This window comes from Asparagus officinalis, chromosome 1 (genome assembly GCF_001876935.1).
Source record: "Asparagus officinalis chromosome 1, Aspof.V1, whole genome shotgun sequence".
NCBI lineage: Eukaryota > Viridiplantae > Streptophyta > Magnoliopsida > Asparagales > Asparagaceae > Asparagus > Asparagus officinalis.
Genome location: NC_033794.1, coordinates 109,202,184 through 109,216,291, shown reverse-complemented (window position 1 = coordinate 109,216,291; position 14,108 = coordinate 109,202,184). Strand labels below are relative to the sequence as shown.

Here is a 14,108-nt window from a genome sequence, read left to right as displayed (position 1 = left end):
AGTGGAAGAAGAGATTGGAACTGCAGACTGGGAGAAAGATCAAGACGTTGCGATCCGACAACGGCGGCGAGTATACCTCAGACCCCTTTCTGCAGCTATGTCGAGACGAGGGCATAGAGAGGCACTTCACAGTTAGTCATACACCGCAGCAGAATGGGGTGGCGGAGAGATTGAATCGGTCTTTGCTGGAGAAGATTCGATGTTTATTGGCGCATAGTGGTTTGGAGAAGATCTTTTGGGCTGAGGCACTTTCTTATGCGAGCCACCTCATTAACAGGCTGCCTTCATCTGCGATTGAGGGGAAGACCCCTATGGAGATGTGGTCGGGAGAGACAGCACATGACTATGACCAGCTTAAGGTATTTGGTTGCCCTGCATATTATCATGTTAGAACTGATAAGTTGGAACCTCGAGCTAGGAAGGCCATATTTGTAGGATTCAAGCGTGGTGTCAAGGGATACAAGCTTTGGGATCCAGTTGATAAGAAGATTGTGCTGAGTAGGGACGTCACATTCGATGAGGCTTCTATCTTGAAGCTTCCCAGCTCTCATCAGGTGGAGAGCAACCCGACAGAGGAGATTTCGCAGGTGGTGGAGATTGATGCAGCTCCACAGAGTCCAGATAGTGCAGTATCCATGAGAGTGCCGACTGAGGTGACGCCAGGCGAGCACGACGGTGATGCGGAGGATACGGGTACTCATGAGCAGGATCAGGGACCGACGGCTCAGGTTCAGGATTCTATTGCGGCACGGAGACAGAGGAGAGACATACGGGTGCCAGCACGGTATGCCGACACAGTTGCATATGCACTTCCGGTGGAGAGTATCGATGAGATGGTGCCTACTACATTCAGAGAGGCCGAGCAGAGTTCGGAGGCTGATTCGTGGCAGGTGGCTATGCAGGAGGAGATGGAGTCTCTTCACAAGAACGATACATGGGAGCTTGTAGAGCTTCCAAAGGGGCGGAAGGCGATTGGGTGCAAGTGGGTGTACACGAAGAAGGAGGGCATTGAGGGCACTCCAGTGAGGTTCAAGGCTAGGTTGGTTGCGAAGGGCTATGCACAGGAGGAAGGTATTGATTACAATGAGGTTTTCTCTCCGGTGGTGAAGCATTCGTCGATTCGGATTTTGCTAGCTTTGGTGGCACAGTATGGATTGGAGTTAGATCAGTTGGATGTGAAGACAGCATTTCTTCATGGTGATCTTGATGAAGAAATATATATGACTCAGCCATTGGGATTCCGAGCTGCAGGGAAAGATAAGTTGGTTTGCAGGCTAAAGAAATCGCTATACGGTTTGAAGCAGTCTCCTCGACAGTGGTATAGGCGATTTGATGGTTTTATGCTTGGTCATTCGTACACTCGGAGCCAGTTTGATCCTTGCGTGTATTTTCGCAAGTTGAGAGGAGGTGCGTACATTTATTTGTTGCTTTATGTCGATGACATGTTGGTTGCTTCTAGTTCCAGGTCAGCTATAGATGAGTTGAAAGTTCAGCTTTCGAATGAGTTTGAGATGAAGGACTTGGGCGAGGCGAAGCGCATTTTAGGGATGGAGATCGGCAGAGATAAGAAGAAGGGCAGGATTTGTTTGACACAGGTGGCTTATTTGAAGAAGGTTCTACAGCGATTCCATGTTAGCATGGATACGAAGCCAGTTTGTGTACCGTTGGGAGCCCATTTGAAGCTTTCAGCTGGCCTTTCACCGAAGTCAGTTGAAGACCGTGAGTTGATGACGAAGACTCCATATGCGAGCGCAGTTGGGAGCTTGATGTACGCGATGGTATGTACGAGGCCGGATTTGTCACAGGCGGTGAGCATGGTGTCGAGATACATGCACGATCCAGGAGTGGGTCATTGGGACGCCGTGAGATGGATTTTGAGGTACATTAGAGGTACGCTCAATGTTGGTTTGGTTTATGAGCGGGACACTACAGGTGGGCAGCTATGCATTGGCTATGTTGATTCGGATTATGCCGGGGATTTGGATAAGCGCCGGTCTACTACGGGGTATGTGTTCACTTTGACCCGTGCGCCGGTGTGTTGGAGATGCACCTTACAGTCGACGGTGGCTTTGTCTACGACGGAGGCAGAGTATATGGCAGTTACGGAGGCTGTGAAGGAGGCTATTTGGCTTCGAGGACTTTTGGAAGAACTTGGTATATCGCAGCGATCCGTCACTATTCATTGCGATAGCATGAGTGCTATATATTTGGCGAAGAATCAGGTTTTTCATGCGAGGACGAAGCACATTGACGTTCGTTATCACTTCGTTCGGGATGTTCTTGAAGATGGCGATGTGGAAATTGTGAAAGTCCACACGAAGGATAATCCGGCAGATATGCTCACTAAGGTGGTTCCGAGCAACAAGTTTGATCATTGTCGAAACTTGTTGCACATTCGTAATTGTTGAGGCCGTTGGCGGCCATTTGGATGAACTACGGGCGGCTTGATCCCTTGGGAGAGGGGGTACGTAGGCAACCACATTGGTGTAGCCGAGTTTGGAGAGACGACACATTGGTGCTCATGTTTGTGTCGGCTCATTGTTGGGAACACTTTGCCGAGGTGGAGAATTGTGAAAACGGCGAAGGAATTGTGAAAAACGTGAAGAATAACTCAAAACAGGCTCCACCACACCCTGGTGTGGTGTCTGCCATGGGTGTGGTAGAGTCTGTCCTGCACCACACCCTCTGCCACACCCACGGTGCAGGGTGTGGCAGAATCTGTCCTGCACCACTCCTGCACCACACCCTCTGCCACACCCATGGTGCAGGGTGTGGCAGACTCGTTTTTAGAATCCTTATTTGTTGAGGAATCCTCCTTTGTTTGGGATTGTGTTTTATTATAAATAGGACCACGTTTTTTAGGGTTTCTTAAGGAGAGAAAAGAAGAGATTTAGCATTGTTTTGAGCACTTTGAGAGGGAGATATTGTGAGGGAGTTGAGAGCTTTGGTTAGGGTTATATTTGAGTGATTTTGTGAGTTGTAACCCGTTGTATTTCTCCTCCATATAGTGAAATCTCCCCATCCTCTCCCCGTGGACGTAGGCAATTGCCGAACCACGTATATCCTTGTGTTTGGTTTGATTTGTCGTAATTGGCTTGGTTTGTGCAAGTGTTTGGCTTTCTTCTACTCGTGATCACAGGTTCGTTGTGAGTTCGTGCAAGGCTTCCGCAAAGGCGCGCGACAATTTGATCCAAAGGAAATTTTCGCTAAGAATATGTCAAATATAAAAAATTTCAATTAGATGTTTAGTACTTACTTAGGGGATGTAAAGGACATTTTACAATTATTTTGTTTTAACAAAAAAACGTCATTTCAGTACTGAAAACTAATTATATATTGTATCTTCAGTGAATAGAAATTGTGTAAGAATACTCCACATGGTGCAGAATGTTTTGAGCTGAGTATTATATTTGGAGGGGTGCAATTTAGTGATTACACTGCCTCCTATTTGGCACAAATGGACCCTGCACGATGCGGGGTTTTGATAGAACTCCCACTCATCTTCACAATAGAAATATAGCTCTACAGTGCATTAATTCATTTCGTTATTGAAATTTAGATATATTTAAATTAATAATGATCATAAATTAAACATATAAAGTACTCAGAGAGTTAATTACAAAATCTTTAAGTTATGTTAAAATAACCTCCTTTGTTTTCAATTCGTTTAATTTTCTATATTCAATACATAAGATCAACTCTATTGGCAGGGCTGGCCCTACCTTAAGGCACTTAAAACATTCGCCTTGGGCCTCAGCTTAGGTAGGGCCCACCCGGGATTCAACGTCAGGCTCCAGCCATCTCCTAATGATGCAAAAATTTATAAAATATAAGCAGCTTCCTCTCCAGAGTCGAGAGGGTTCGGTGCTTGCGGGTAGGGTCGGTTCGGTTGTTAACGCCTACCTAATCCGTTATTGGGGTTCGAAATCCTAATTACACTGCTCATTCATCGGATGTTCACGAGTCATTCACAGTGACCTATAAATAATATTTGCAATCTCTTCTAAATTCCCTCTCTATTTCAGAATCTAGGGTTTCTTTGTGAACAGGTAGCGGTCCTCTCTCAAAGGGGACTCCTTTTCCCCCTTTCTTTGCGATTTCTAGGGTTTGCTTGTTAATCTCTCTCAAGTAATCTAGAACAAATAACATGATGTCTCGTTTCTTTGATATTTTTAGTTTTCCAAGCATCTTTCATGGATATACTGGATTCAAATTTGAGTATGATATGTAGCTATTATCAAAATTAGATGCGTACGGATTTTTTGTGTTAATTGTTTCATACTAGAAGAAGCTGATGCATTTACTTTGCCATTTGAGAATAAATTTTTGTTTTAAATGTCGTAGATGGTATACTCATTAGGTGCTCTAGTTTAAGTTTTCACATGGAGTTCAATATTTTATGTCAAACTAGATGGGAAGGTCGAACTGAAAGTGTTAAAGCAATAAAATTTCAAGCTCCAAATATAAGAGATTCTTTGATTCAATTAGCAGAAATTAGTAAAGATCTAAAGATAAAAAGTGAAGCCAATAGCTTAGCAACTTATGAGATTGAAAATTTTGAATTCTTATTAGCTATAAATATTTGGTATGCCATACTGTTTGTTGTTAATTCAGTTGGTAAAATCTTACAATCTAAAGATATGCATATTGATATTGTCATAGATCAATTAAATGATCTTATTGTATATTTATAAAATTATAGACAAAATGGTTTTATGTCTACTTTGAATTCAACTAAAGAACTTGGTAATGAAATGAACGTACAACGTATATTTTGTAAAAAAACGTAAAATTCATAAAAAAAATAATTTGATGAAAATATTGGTAATGAAACAATATTTAACGTTGAAGAATCTTTTTGTATTGAATATTTCTTATACATAGTTGATAAATCGCTTAACTCAATTGAAAGTAGGTTTGAACAATTTAAAACGTATGAAAGTTGTTGGTTTTTTGTTTGATTTGCAAAAATTAAAAGCTTTAGATGATATTGAATTGAAAGAACATTGTCTTGAACTCGAAAATGCACTAAAACATGATGAACATTTAGATATTATGGACTTGATTTGTTTTCAGAATTGAGAGTGCTTAGGGAAATATTAAAAGTAGAGATTAATAGTTCAATTGAAGTGTTGAACTATATAAAGTGGTTAGATTCTTTTCCAAATACTTGTATTGCTTATCATGTATTATTGACTATACCCGTAACAGTTGCTTCCGCTGAAAGAAGTTTTTCAAAATTAAAATTATTAAAATCTTATTTAAGATCGACCATGTTGCAAGATAGATTGATTGGTTTAGCAATACTATCTATCAAAAATAATATGTTAGAAAATATTGAATATAAAACTTTAATTAGTAATTTTGCAGCTCAAAAGATAAGAAGAATTAGATAAAATCTATTATGAATTGTATCATTTAGGGCTCATATAATATTTCGCCTTGGACCCCAAAATTCCTAGGTACAGCCCTGTCTATTGGTTACTATCTCTTCCAATAATTACTATTATCATTATTTATTATTTTTTCAAAAAAGGGGAAAAAATATTGCATTTTCCATCTTGGATTAAATTAATTCTCATCCTATGAGCTTCATCTAGGAAGTCTGCCCATAAAGAGCCCCTTACGGCGCCCCTAAAGAGCGCACCTTACTAAGACCATCTCCAACCCATTGCACCAAAATGGTGCAAATTTTGCATCAAAATGGTGCAAAAGTCACATCAAACAGTAATACATCTCCAACCTATTGCACCATTTTTTGTACCAAAAAAGAATATTCTCAGTATATTCTCACTTTATTCCCTTTTATCTATTTTTATATTAATTGAGAGGTAAAAACAAATATTTAAATTTTTTTTAAAAAAGTGAACAGCAATGGGGCGGATGAACAGTGCGACGCCATATTTGGTGCAGCACTGTTCATTTGCACCAAAATGGAGCAGAAAATGGGACTGGATTGGAGAAGGAACAGTGCAACAAAAAGCACTGTTTGCACCAAAATGAGGCTAGGTTGGAGATGCCCTAAGGCCCAACTGTGATTACTGTAGGGAATACAGTTCATCTTCACTTAACGGGTACGGGTACCGGGTCGGGTACGGATGCTTGCCCCTTTTATTTTATTACTTCCTTCGCGCCAGCTCATCTCTCTATCTCTCTCTAAAATTATCTCTAATCAGTGGAGATATTGGGGTCTAGGGCTAAATTTGAGCAAAATTGGGAAGATTGGAGCACGAATTTTGATCGTCTGTGTTCAAATTTTTATGAAATTGAAAGTGATGGCGGCTGTTGAGGTGGGGACACCGGTCGAATTAGGGTTTGTTTGACATTTTTAGGAGGGTTTTAGGTGAGGAAGTGATCCGAGCTTGAAAGTTTAAGGGGATTTTTACTTGGATTTGTGTAAATATTGGAACTTGGGAGTGATCTAGTTATAAATACAACTGTAAGTATGCTTCAAGTTATTCTGGAATGACATTTTTTTCCAGTTATTTTTAAAATTTAAATCATTAACTTCTGTCAGACCTTTCTTTTCGTAGTTATTTACTCTTACCTTCCAGTAATAATATAGAAAATTATAAAAAATTTTGCAAAATTCATTAAACATTTGTGAAGTACAATCATTCAGTAGAAGCATTAACACATCAAACATTTCTAGGTTGTTCCAGAATTCAATAAACGTTTGATCGTACATGAACTACTATGAGCATTCATTAGTATGTATTTTTCTTAATATATTACTGTTCTTTAACTTTTGAATCTGTATCAGACATTCGTTAGTATCACGAGTTAATTTCAATGAAGGCATTTGTCTCATTAAAATATGTTAGGAATATTGCACACTAAGATATTTAATGACAATGAAAGTCCAGGTTTTTTATTTGTCTTGTTCTTTATGAATTTGTGTTCAATTTCTTATGAGGTTTTGACCGCCCTAGTTCCTCATTGTGATAACTTTAGAGCTATTATTTGTTGATTAGATATTATGGGTTAGGTATGTTCCACACTATTATTTTATAGCAGAAAATATGTTCCAAAACTGGGGTAATGATGCTTTTGCGAATACTATAATTCTTATTCTTTCTGTGTTAGACATATTTTACTTGAATTTCGCTGATGTTGTTGGTGCTGTAATCTAGAGAGAATGGCTAGATTGGTTGATCCTCCAAATGGCATGGGAAACCGAGGAAAACACTACTATATGATGTGGCAAACCCTTTTCGAGATTGATACTAAGTATGTACCCATCAAACCCATAGGTAGAGGAGCTTATGGGATTGTGTGTTCTTCGATCAATAGGGTGACTAATGAGAAGGTTGCAATTAAGAAAATTAACAACGCATTTGAGAATCGTGTTGATGCACTTAGAACTCTGAGAGAGCTGAAGCTACTTCGACACATCCACCATGAAAATGTCATTGGTTTGAAGGATATAATGATGCCAGCCAACAGATGTTTCAAGGATGTCTATCTGGTCTATGATCTCATGGACACGGACTTGCATCAAATTATCAAATCTTCTCAGGCACTCTCGAATGACCATTGCCAATATTTTCTATTTCAGGTATTATTTTATACAGTCCATATTCTGTTTCCAAGCGCTTACATATGGTATGCTGTTAGCTATGCGTTTTGTATGTGACTCAATAATTTTTGGGCTGTTTAGTGTGAAGCTAGTTATAGTTACCTTGTTATTTTACATGGGTCCAAATTTAAAATACAGATATATTGTAAAGCAGGCTCAAAATAAAACTGTAAATTGAACTGTTTGAATTTGTACTAATTCATTATCATAATCATCTATATTTAAGCCTCAGCCCTATCTTGGCTTACAACTCAAAAGCGAAGCTGGAGAAAAGAAGTGACAAGTACAATTGATTATTATCCTTTCCTCAAACCCCTAACCTGACACCCACTTCCTGGATGATGCTTTTAAATTCATGCAACTAAGGAACACCCTTCTAATTATAGGATGGACGATACAATGCTCTTTTTATGTGATTCATAAGCGTGAAGTGTCTAACTTCTTGTTACTATGCAAATAGTTGTATTTTTTGTGCACTTTTACCATTGAGTCAGGCTCTTCTCCTAAGGTACTATATGTGGCAGAAATTCATGCTTGGAAGGAGTTCTTGAAAATCTTGAGCAAATCAATTTTTTGTGATACTTATTATAGAGAATATGTACCTGTTTGGTTATTTGGCATATATTTTGACTTAGTAAGGGATGAGATGCACTTGCACTCTCTTCTACTTGGGAGAATTGATAGGCTTAGGTCCTTGGGTGCATGAGCAAAATTTTCAAATTGGCCTTCAAGGTTTTATAGATCCTATCTTGCCCATTATTGCTTTGGCTCAGACTTTGGTAACACCTCAAGAGGGTTGACTCAGGTTGGTAGCTGGTTGTAGGAATTGTCATTGTCCGACTCTTTAAGGAGAATTCTTGACTTTTGAGTGTTGGCTCCGTAGCTCTAACTTCATTTTGATTCACATGCACTCTCTTCTACTTGAGAGAATTGAGAGGCTGAGGTCCTTGCATGCATGAGCACAAATTTCAGATTGGCCTTCAAGGTTTTATAGATCCCATCTTGCGCATTATTGCTTTGGCTCAGACTTTGGTAACGTGTCAAGTGGGTTGAGCCAGTTTGTAGTTGGTCGTAGATATTGTCATTGTCCGACTCTTTAAGGAGAATGCTTGCCTTTTGAGTTTTAGCTCCTTAGCTGTTATGCATCTAATTACATTTTGATGGGAAAGGGTTTGAATGGTTAAGCTTCCTTGAGAATGTGGTTTACTTGTGTTTGCTTATTTTTGGTCTGAGATGTGCTGCTTCTTGCACCATAGGTCAGTGGTTGCATCATGCATCTGCATGTATTACTTGATAAATCATTGTTATCGAGGCGCACGCCCCGGGCGCCCCGGGCGTGGGGCGCTGCGGGTTGGGACAATTACGCCCCGCACCAGAGGCGGGGCGCTGCATGCACACGCGCGCGCCTCGTGTGCGCTTAACGCATGTGTCATGTAATAGACTCTTTCTTCTGTTTTTTTTTAAAATAATTTACATATTACATATTTACGTCATGTAATAGACTCTTTCTTGCTAGTTGCTAATCCATTCTCCATCTTTTCATGTTTAACCTATAAAAATAAAACAATAATTAGTAATTTAGTATACTTGTTTGCTAATTGTAACTTCCTTCTCTAATTAGCATGCTAACTAGAAAATTATGAACATGTAAATATATAATTGTTATCTTCATTCTCCATCTTTTTATGCTAACTAACAAATATCAATTAAGAATGCTAACTAGAAAATTATGAAGGATCATGTTTTTTTAATCACTTAATTGTTACTTAAAAATACATATATTTTAAATAAAAATACATATTTCTTATTTGTTACTTGCTTGTTTTACTTCATAGACTTTTGCTTATGTTGGAAATTATTTTGCATTCTGATTTGTGGAAACTTATGAACTTATCTATGTTATGCATGCTAATTAAGACTCTTTCATGAATTAGTAGGTGAAATTATATTTCTTGGTCTTTTATGTGACAATTTATAAACATGTTGCTTATATATTTTTTTTATCTTATGTTGAAAAATATTAGTTTGAGTTGTGAGCCTCAATTCAGTGAGGCGCGCGCATCGTTGTGCGCCTTGCGCATGGTGCGCGTAAGGGGCCTTTGCGCCCCGCATTGCGCCTTGCGCCTCGATAACAATGTGATGGATAAGGTTCTCAATGTTGTAAATCATATGTAGCATATGCTCACATTGTATGTGAGCAAATTAATGCAAGTTTGACATCATCTCGAGCCCTACCATTTTGTACTGACCTCTCTCCTGACCCCGGGCACCCAAGCTCTCCATCATGTTGGCCAAGCCCTAAGCTGACATAAGTTTGTTTATTCGTGTGGTGAAGAAGAAGAAAAAAACCAACAAAGTAGTGATGTTGGTAATGAAGGAGGATGGCCATGTAACGAGCATACAAGAAAAGAGGTGGCAAATGCAGCAACGAAGAGGTAATGGTCATTGGTGGATGGAGATTATGATGAGAGGAAGGAAAAAGGTGAGAAAACTTCTTGCCCGCTATAAGGATAGGGATTTAGATTAGTAGAAAATAAAAACTTAGCACAAGTGAGTTTCAGGTTCCTAATACAATGTTACCTGAATATTTTATAAAATCAGATCTCAAAATGAAATCCAACATTCAAGTCCCAATCTGCCTCCACCCTGTGGCTGCCAAAATGAAGTTTCATCAAATGAGGCTGGGTAAAGTTCACCAAATCTACACCCCTGGCAAGCTTCTTGGTTTCCAATACTTTCAATCTTCTCCTCGCAAACCAAGAAGAACACATTTGAACAACGAAGTTCGAAATTGCCATTTGTTTTCCTATGAGAATTTCCTCTCTTATTTGGGGGGGTGTAAACCGATGTTTAAAAAAGCAGAAGTGCAAGGTGAAACTTTGGACCCTTTAATGAAGTGAAGTGTAAGCTTCAAAGTATGAGGCGTAAGCCACATAATTTAAGGATTTTAACTTTAAAAGTTTGTAAAATTTTTGAGCATATTATATATAATGATATAATAATTTACCAATAGATACATTCGTGTCCATATTAGTAAATAAGTATTAAATATGTGAAGTATAGACGTAAATCATAATAAACTAAGCTACATGCGTAACATTTATATCTTATTTACACTCACAGGGTCATTTTAGAGATACATATTGGAATTTTGATGTTATCAAAAAGTACTTTTATATCCTCTTGTTATACGCTAAGAATTACTAAGTGTAATGAACTCCCAAGAGGTGGCCAAGTGTCATGTTTAACTAGCTGAGTCCCACAAATCTAAAGACCCGACCCAAGTGTGAGAATCGCTAACCCATCTAGCGACCCAAATCCAAGACAAAGGGGTCTTCGAGTTAGGATATGCTACAAACAGCTGAGACAAAAGGCGTCTTTTACATGGGCTCTCGCTAGAGAATGTCTCGAATGACAAGACGACCTATCACCTTCAACAGTCATACTTCATCTCTCAATCACCATCGCATTTAATGTTGAGTTGAGTTATTATGACTCTTTGGGCCGAAGTTATGACTCCTCGGACTACGCCACCACTTCCGTCGTTCTATCACTGTCGCACTATAAGTGAATGTGACTCATTCAATCGGCTGCTGACACGTGTAAAGTATGGTTTGATCAGCTGATTGAAGCGACCTAGTCAAATTACTGATGTGCCCTTACCAATCCTCTATAAATGGTGGGCAATCTCCACTATTCAATGGTAAACAAAAAACTGCTAAATTACTCCTTGAAACTAAATTCTGTAAATTTGCTTAATCTATCGCTGACTTGAACGTTGGAGGGTACGCCGAAGCAACAAACTCCGGTCCTCTAACATGAATCTTTTTCCCCTCAGTTGATCAGCCATCAAAGAAAATCAAAGGACCCTAAACTCCTTCAAATGTCCAATTACCTCTATAATTAACTATCTGACATAAGCAGTTTGACGCTATGTGGGGTCTTTTCTTTGTCCGATAAAATGGTTGATCCTGACCGATCTTCGATTCCAAACCCTAGACAAACTTCCAACTCCAGCTATGTCACTCAGGCCCAGTTAGATGAATCCACTCAAGGGATAGCTCAATCTCTCTAGCAATAGTTCACTTCATTCACGAACGAACTCCTCAACCGTATTCTTCCCTCTCAGCCTCCTCCATCACCTGTCACTCCTCCATGAAGGACATCATTAGAGACAGGAGCAAGAGGAGCGGGTTAGGGAAGCTACTCCCTAACCACATCGAGAACAAACCCATTTTGTTGCCGATCCACGGCAACCTCAACAAAACATGGAGGCCACAGGTGACAGTTCAAGCCTTAGCCTTGAACAGGCTGCGCGGGCAACGTCGCGAGGTGAGACACATACGCGACTCAAATCTCAGCAACGAGGGTCAACCCCTCCACAACCAACTTGGCTTCTGTCTACGACCGGACGTTCAATGCAGTCGCTGATGTCATCGGAGGGAACACCTCTCGCTAATTGGATCACGAACGCTCTCGAAATTCAAGATGCCACACATCGAGAAATGCAAGGATGAAGGCGACCTAGTCGAGCACACATGACTTTTTTGATTTAATGTGCATGCAGCAGGTGAGCGATCCGGTCATCTGCAAAGCTTTTCCTGTCACTCTCAGTGGCACTGCAAAAATGTAGAATTCCCTAGACAAGAAAATCCATCCACAGCTTCGAGTATAGCCAAAAGTTTGTGCATAATTTTCTAGCGGATACAAAACAGAATGTATCATTTGCTCTCCTGCTATAGATTAGGCAGAGACCAAGGATACCTTAAGGGAATACTTCATAAGTTTGTAAGCAAGCAGCTACAAGTGGACGACTTTGGCAACATGGTCGCCATGGCTGCGATCATTGCGGGTCTAAAAATGAGAGATTGTCTGATTCTCTCATTATGAACCGAGTGACCGACTTTAATCAACCTATGGCCAGAGCCCGATCGCACATGGATGCGGAGGATAGCCGCACTCACAAAAAGGCGATGCTGAAAGCTACTGAAGCTGAGTCTTCTTAGAGCAAGAAGATTAAAGACAAATAGCCTAAATCTGAGTCCAGATCCAGCCGAGTCGACAGAAGTGATCAGAAGGAGACAATGAGGTCGGCACTCGCCCCCTTACCGCTTCTCTCTCACAAGTGCTGTATTTGATTCAGAAGGAGGGGTACTCACCAATCCTCTTCGCATGAAATCGAACTCTCTCGAGAGATATTCAATTATATTGTTGTTATCATTGGGATTATGACCACAACACCGATGATTGCAAAGTTCTTGCAAAGAGATATTGAAGACCTCATCTAAAGAGGTCTGTTGAAGAAATTCTTTGCCCATCTTGGCAAAGAACCAACCCTAGGAAGAACGGATAGGAGAAGATTCAAATCAAGATCACCTAGTCTGAATCGGTACAACAATCAGTCGCCAGCGTTAACAACACTATTAACACTACCAGTGGTGACTCTACATCAGAGGGAATGTCGAATAATGCTTGAAAGAAGTATGCCTGACAAGCATCAGAGGAGAGAAGAAACCCAAAACAGGTCTATGAGAAGAAACCCAAGACAAATCAACCCATCTTTTTTCAGCAACAACGATTTGAAAGGCGTGATGACACCTTATGATGATCCATCATCATCTCTGCACAAATTTACAGACTCCGAGTCGAGAGAATCCTGGTAGACACATAAAGTTCTGCTGATATTCTGTTCATGGATACGTTTAATCAAATGAGGATTGACAAATCAAAGATACAACCCTACCCAAGTCCTCTCATAGGCTTTTCCAGGCACTCAGCTCGGCTTGAAGGGTCGATCACATTGCACGTGGTAGTTGGTGACTAACCCTGCCAATCTATGATCTAGGTCCAATTCATTATAATGAACGTTAAGTTAGCTTACAACATCATGTGCGGAAGGAATTCTCCAAGTTGTTTAATCCACCTATCACCAAATGATGAAGCTCCCGACTCCGTAAAAAGTCAGCCTTGTGCGAAGCAATCAGCGAGAGGCTAGATCGTGTCATCTTCTCTCAATGAAGGCAAAAAAGATTTTCGAAGCTTTTGCCAATCGAGAAATCTTAAGCTTACTTGTAGAAAGATGAAGAATGGGAGCGACCTACTCTCGTGGAAGAATTAGAAGATACTCAGTTCGGCATAGACGAAACTAAGAAGGTCAAGATCGGGTCGGAGCTAGCTGAACTGCAGTAGCGGGCCATCATTGCGTTCTTTGGTGCCAATGCGGATGTCTTTACCTAGGGGCCTAAAGATATGGCAGGGTTGCCCCAAAAGTGATAAGTCATGAGCCAGTCCGACAGCATAAGAGATATTTCGGACCCAAGAGGCAGCATGCAGCTGCAAAAGAAGTAGACCAACTGCTAAGAGCCAGTTTTATTCAAGAAGTTTAGTACCCGAAATGACTATCCAACATGGTACTAGTCAAGAAAGTCTGGCAAGTGGAGGATGTGTGTTGATTTCACCGACTTGAACAAAGTTTGCTCCAAAGACAGCTACACTCTCCCTCGGATCGATTAGCTAGTCGACGAGAGTA

At 40.2% G+C, this 14,108-nt stretch overlaps 1 protein-coding gene across 1 annotated transcript in view; it reads left to right on the top strand.

The window, feature by feature from the left end:
* Positions 6,148–14,108, top strand: part of LOC109828929 (mitogen-activated protein kinase 4-like) — a 25,364-nt gene continuing 17,403 nt past the window's right edge. The window contains exons 1-2 of the mRNA XM_020395923.1: positions 6,148–6,439; positions 7,134–7,558. Of these exons, the coding sequence (XP_020251512.1) occupies positions 7,139–7,558 (420 nt within the window). The 5' untranslated portion in view covers positions 6,148–6,439; positions 7,134–7,138. The remainder of the gene's footprint in view (positions 6,440–7,133; positions 7,559–14,108) is intronic.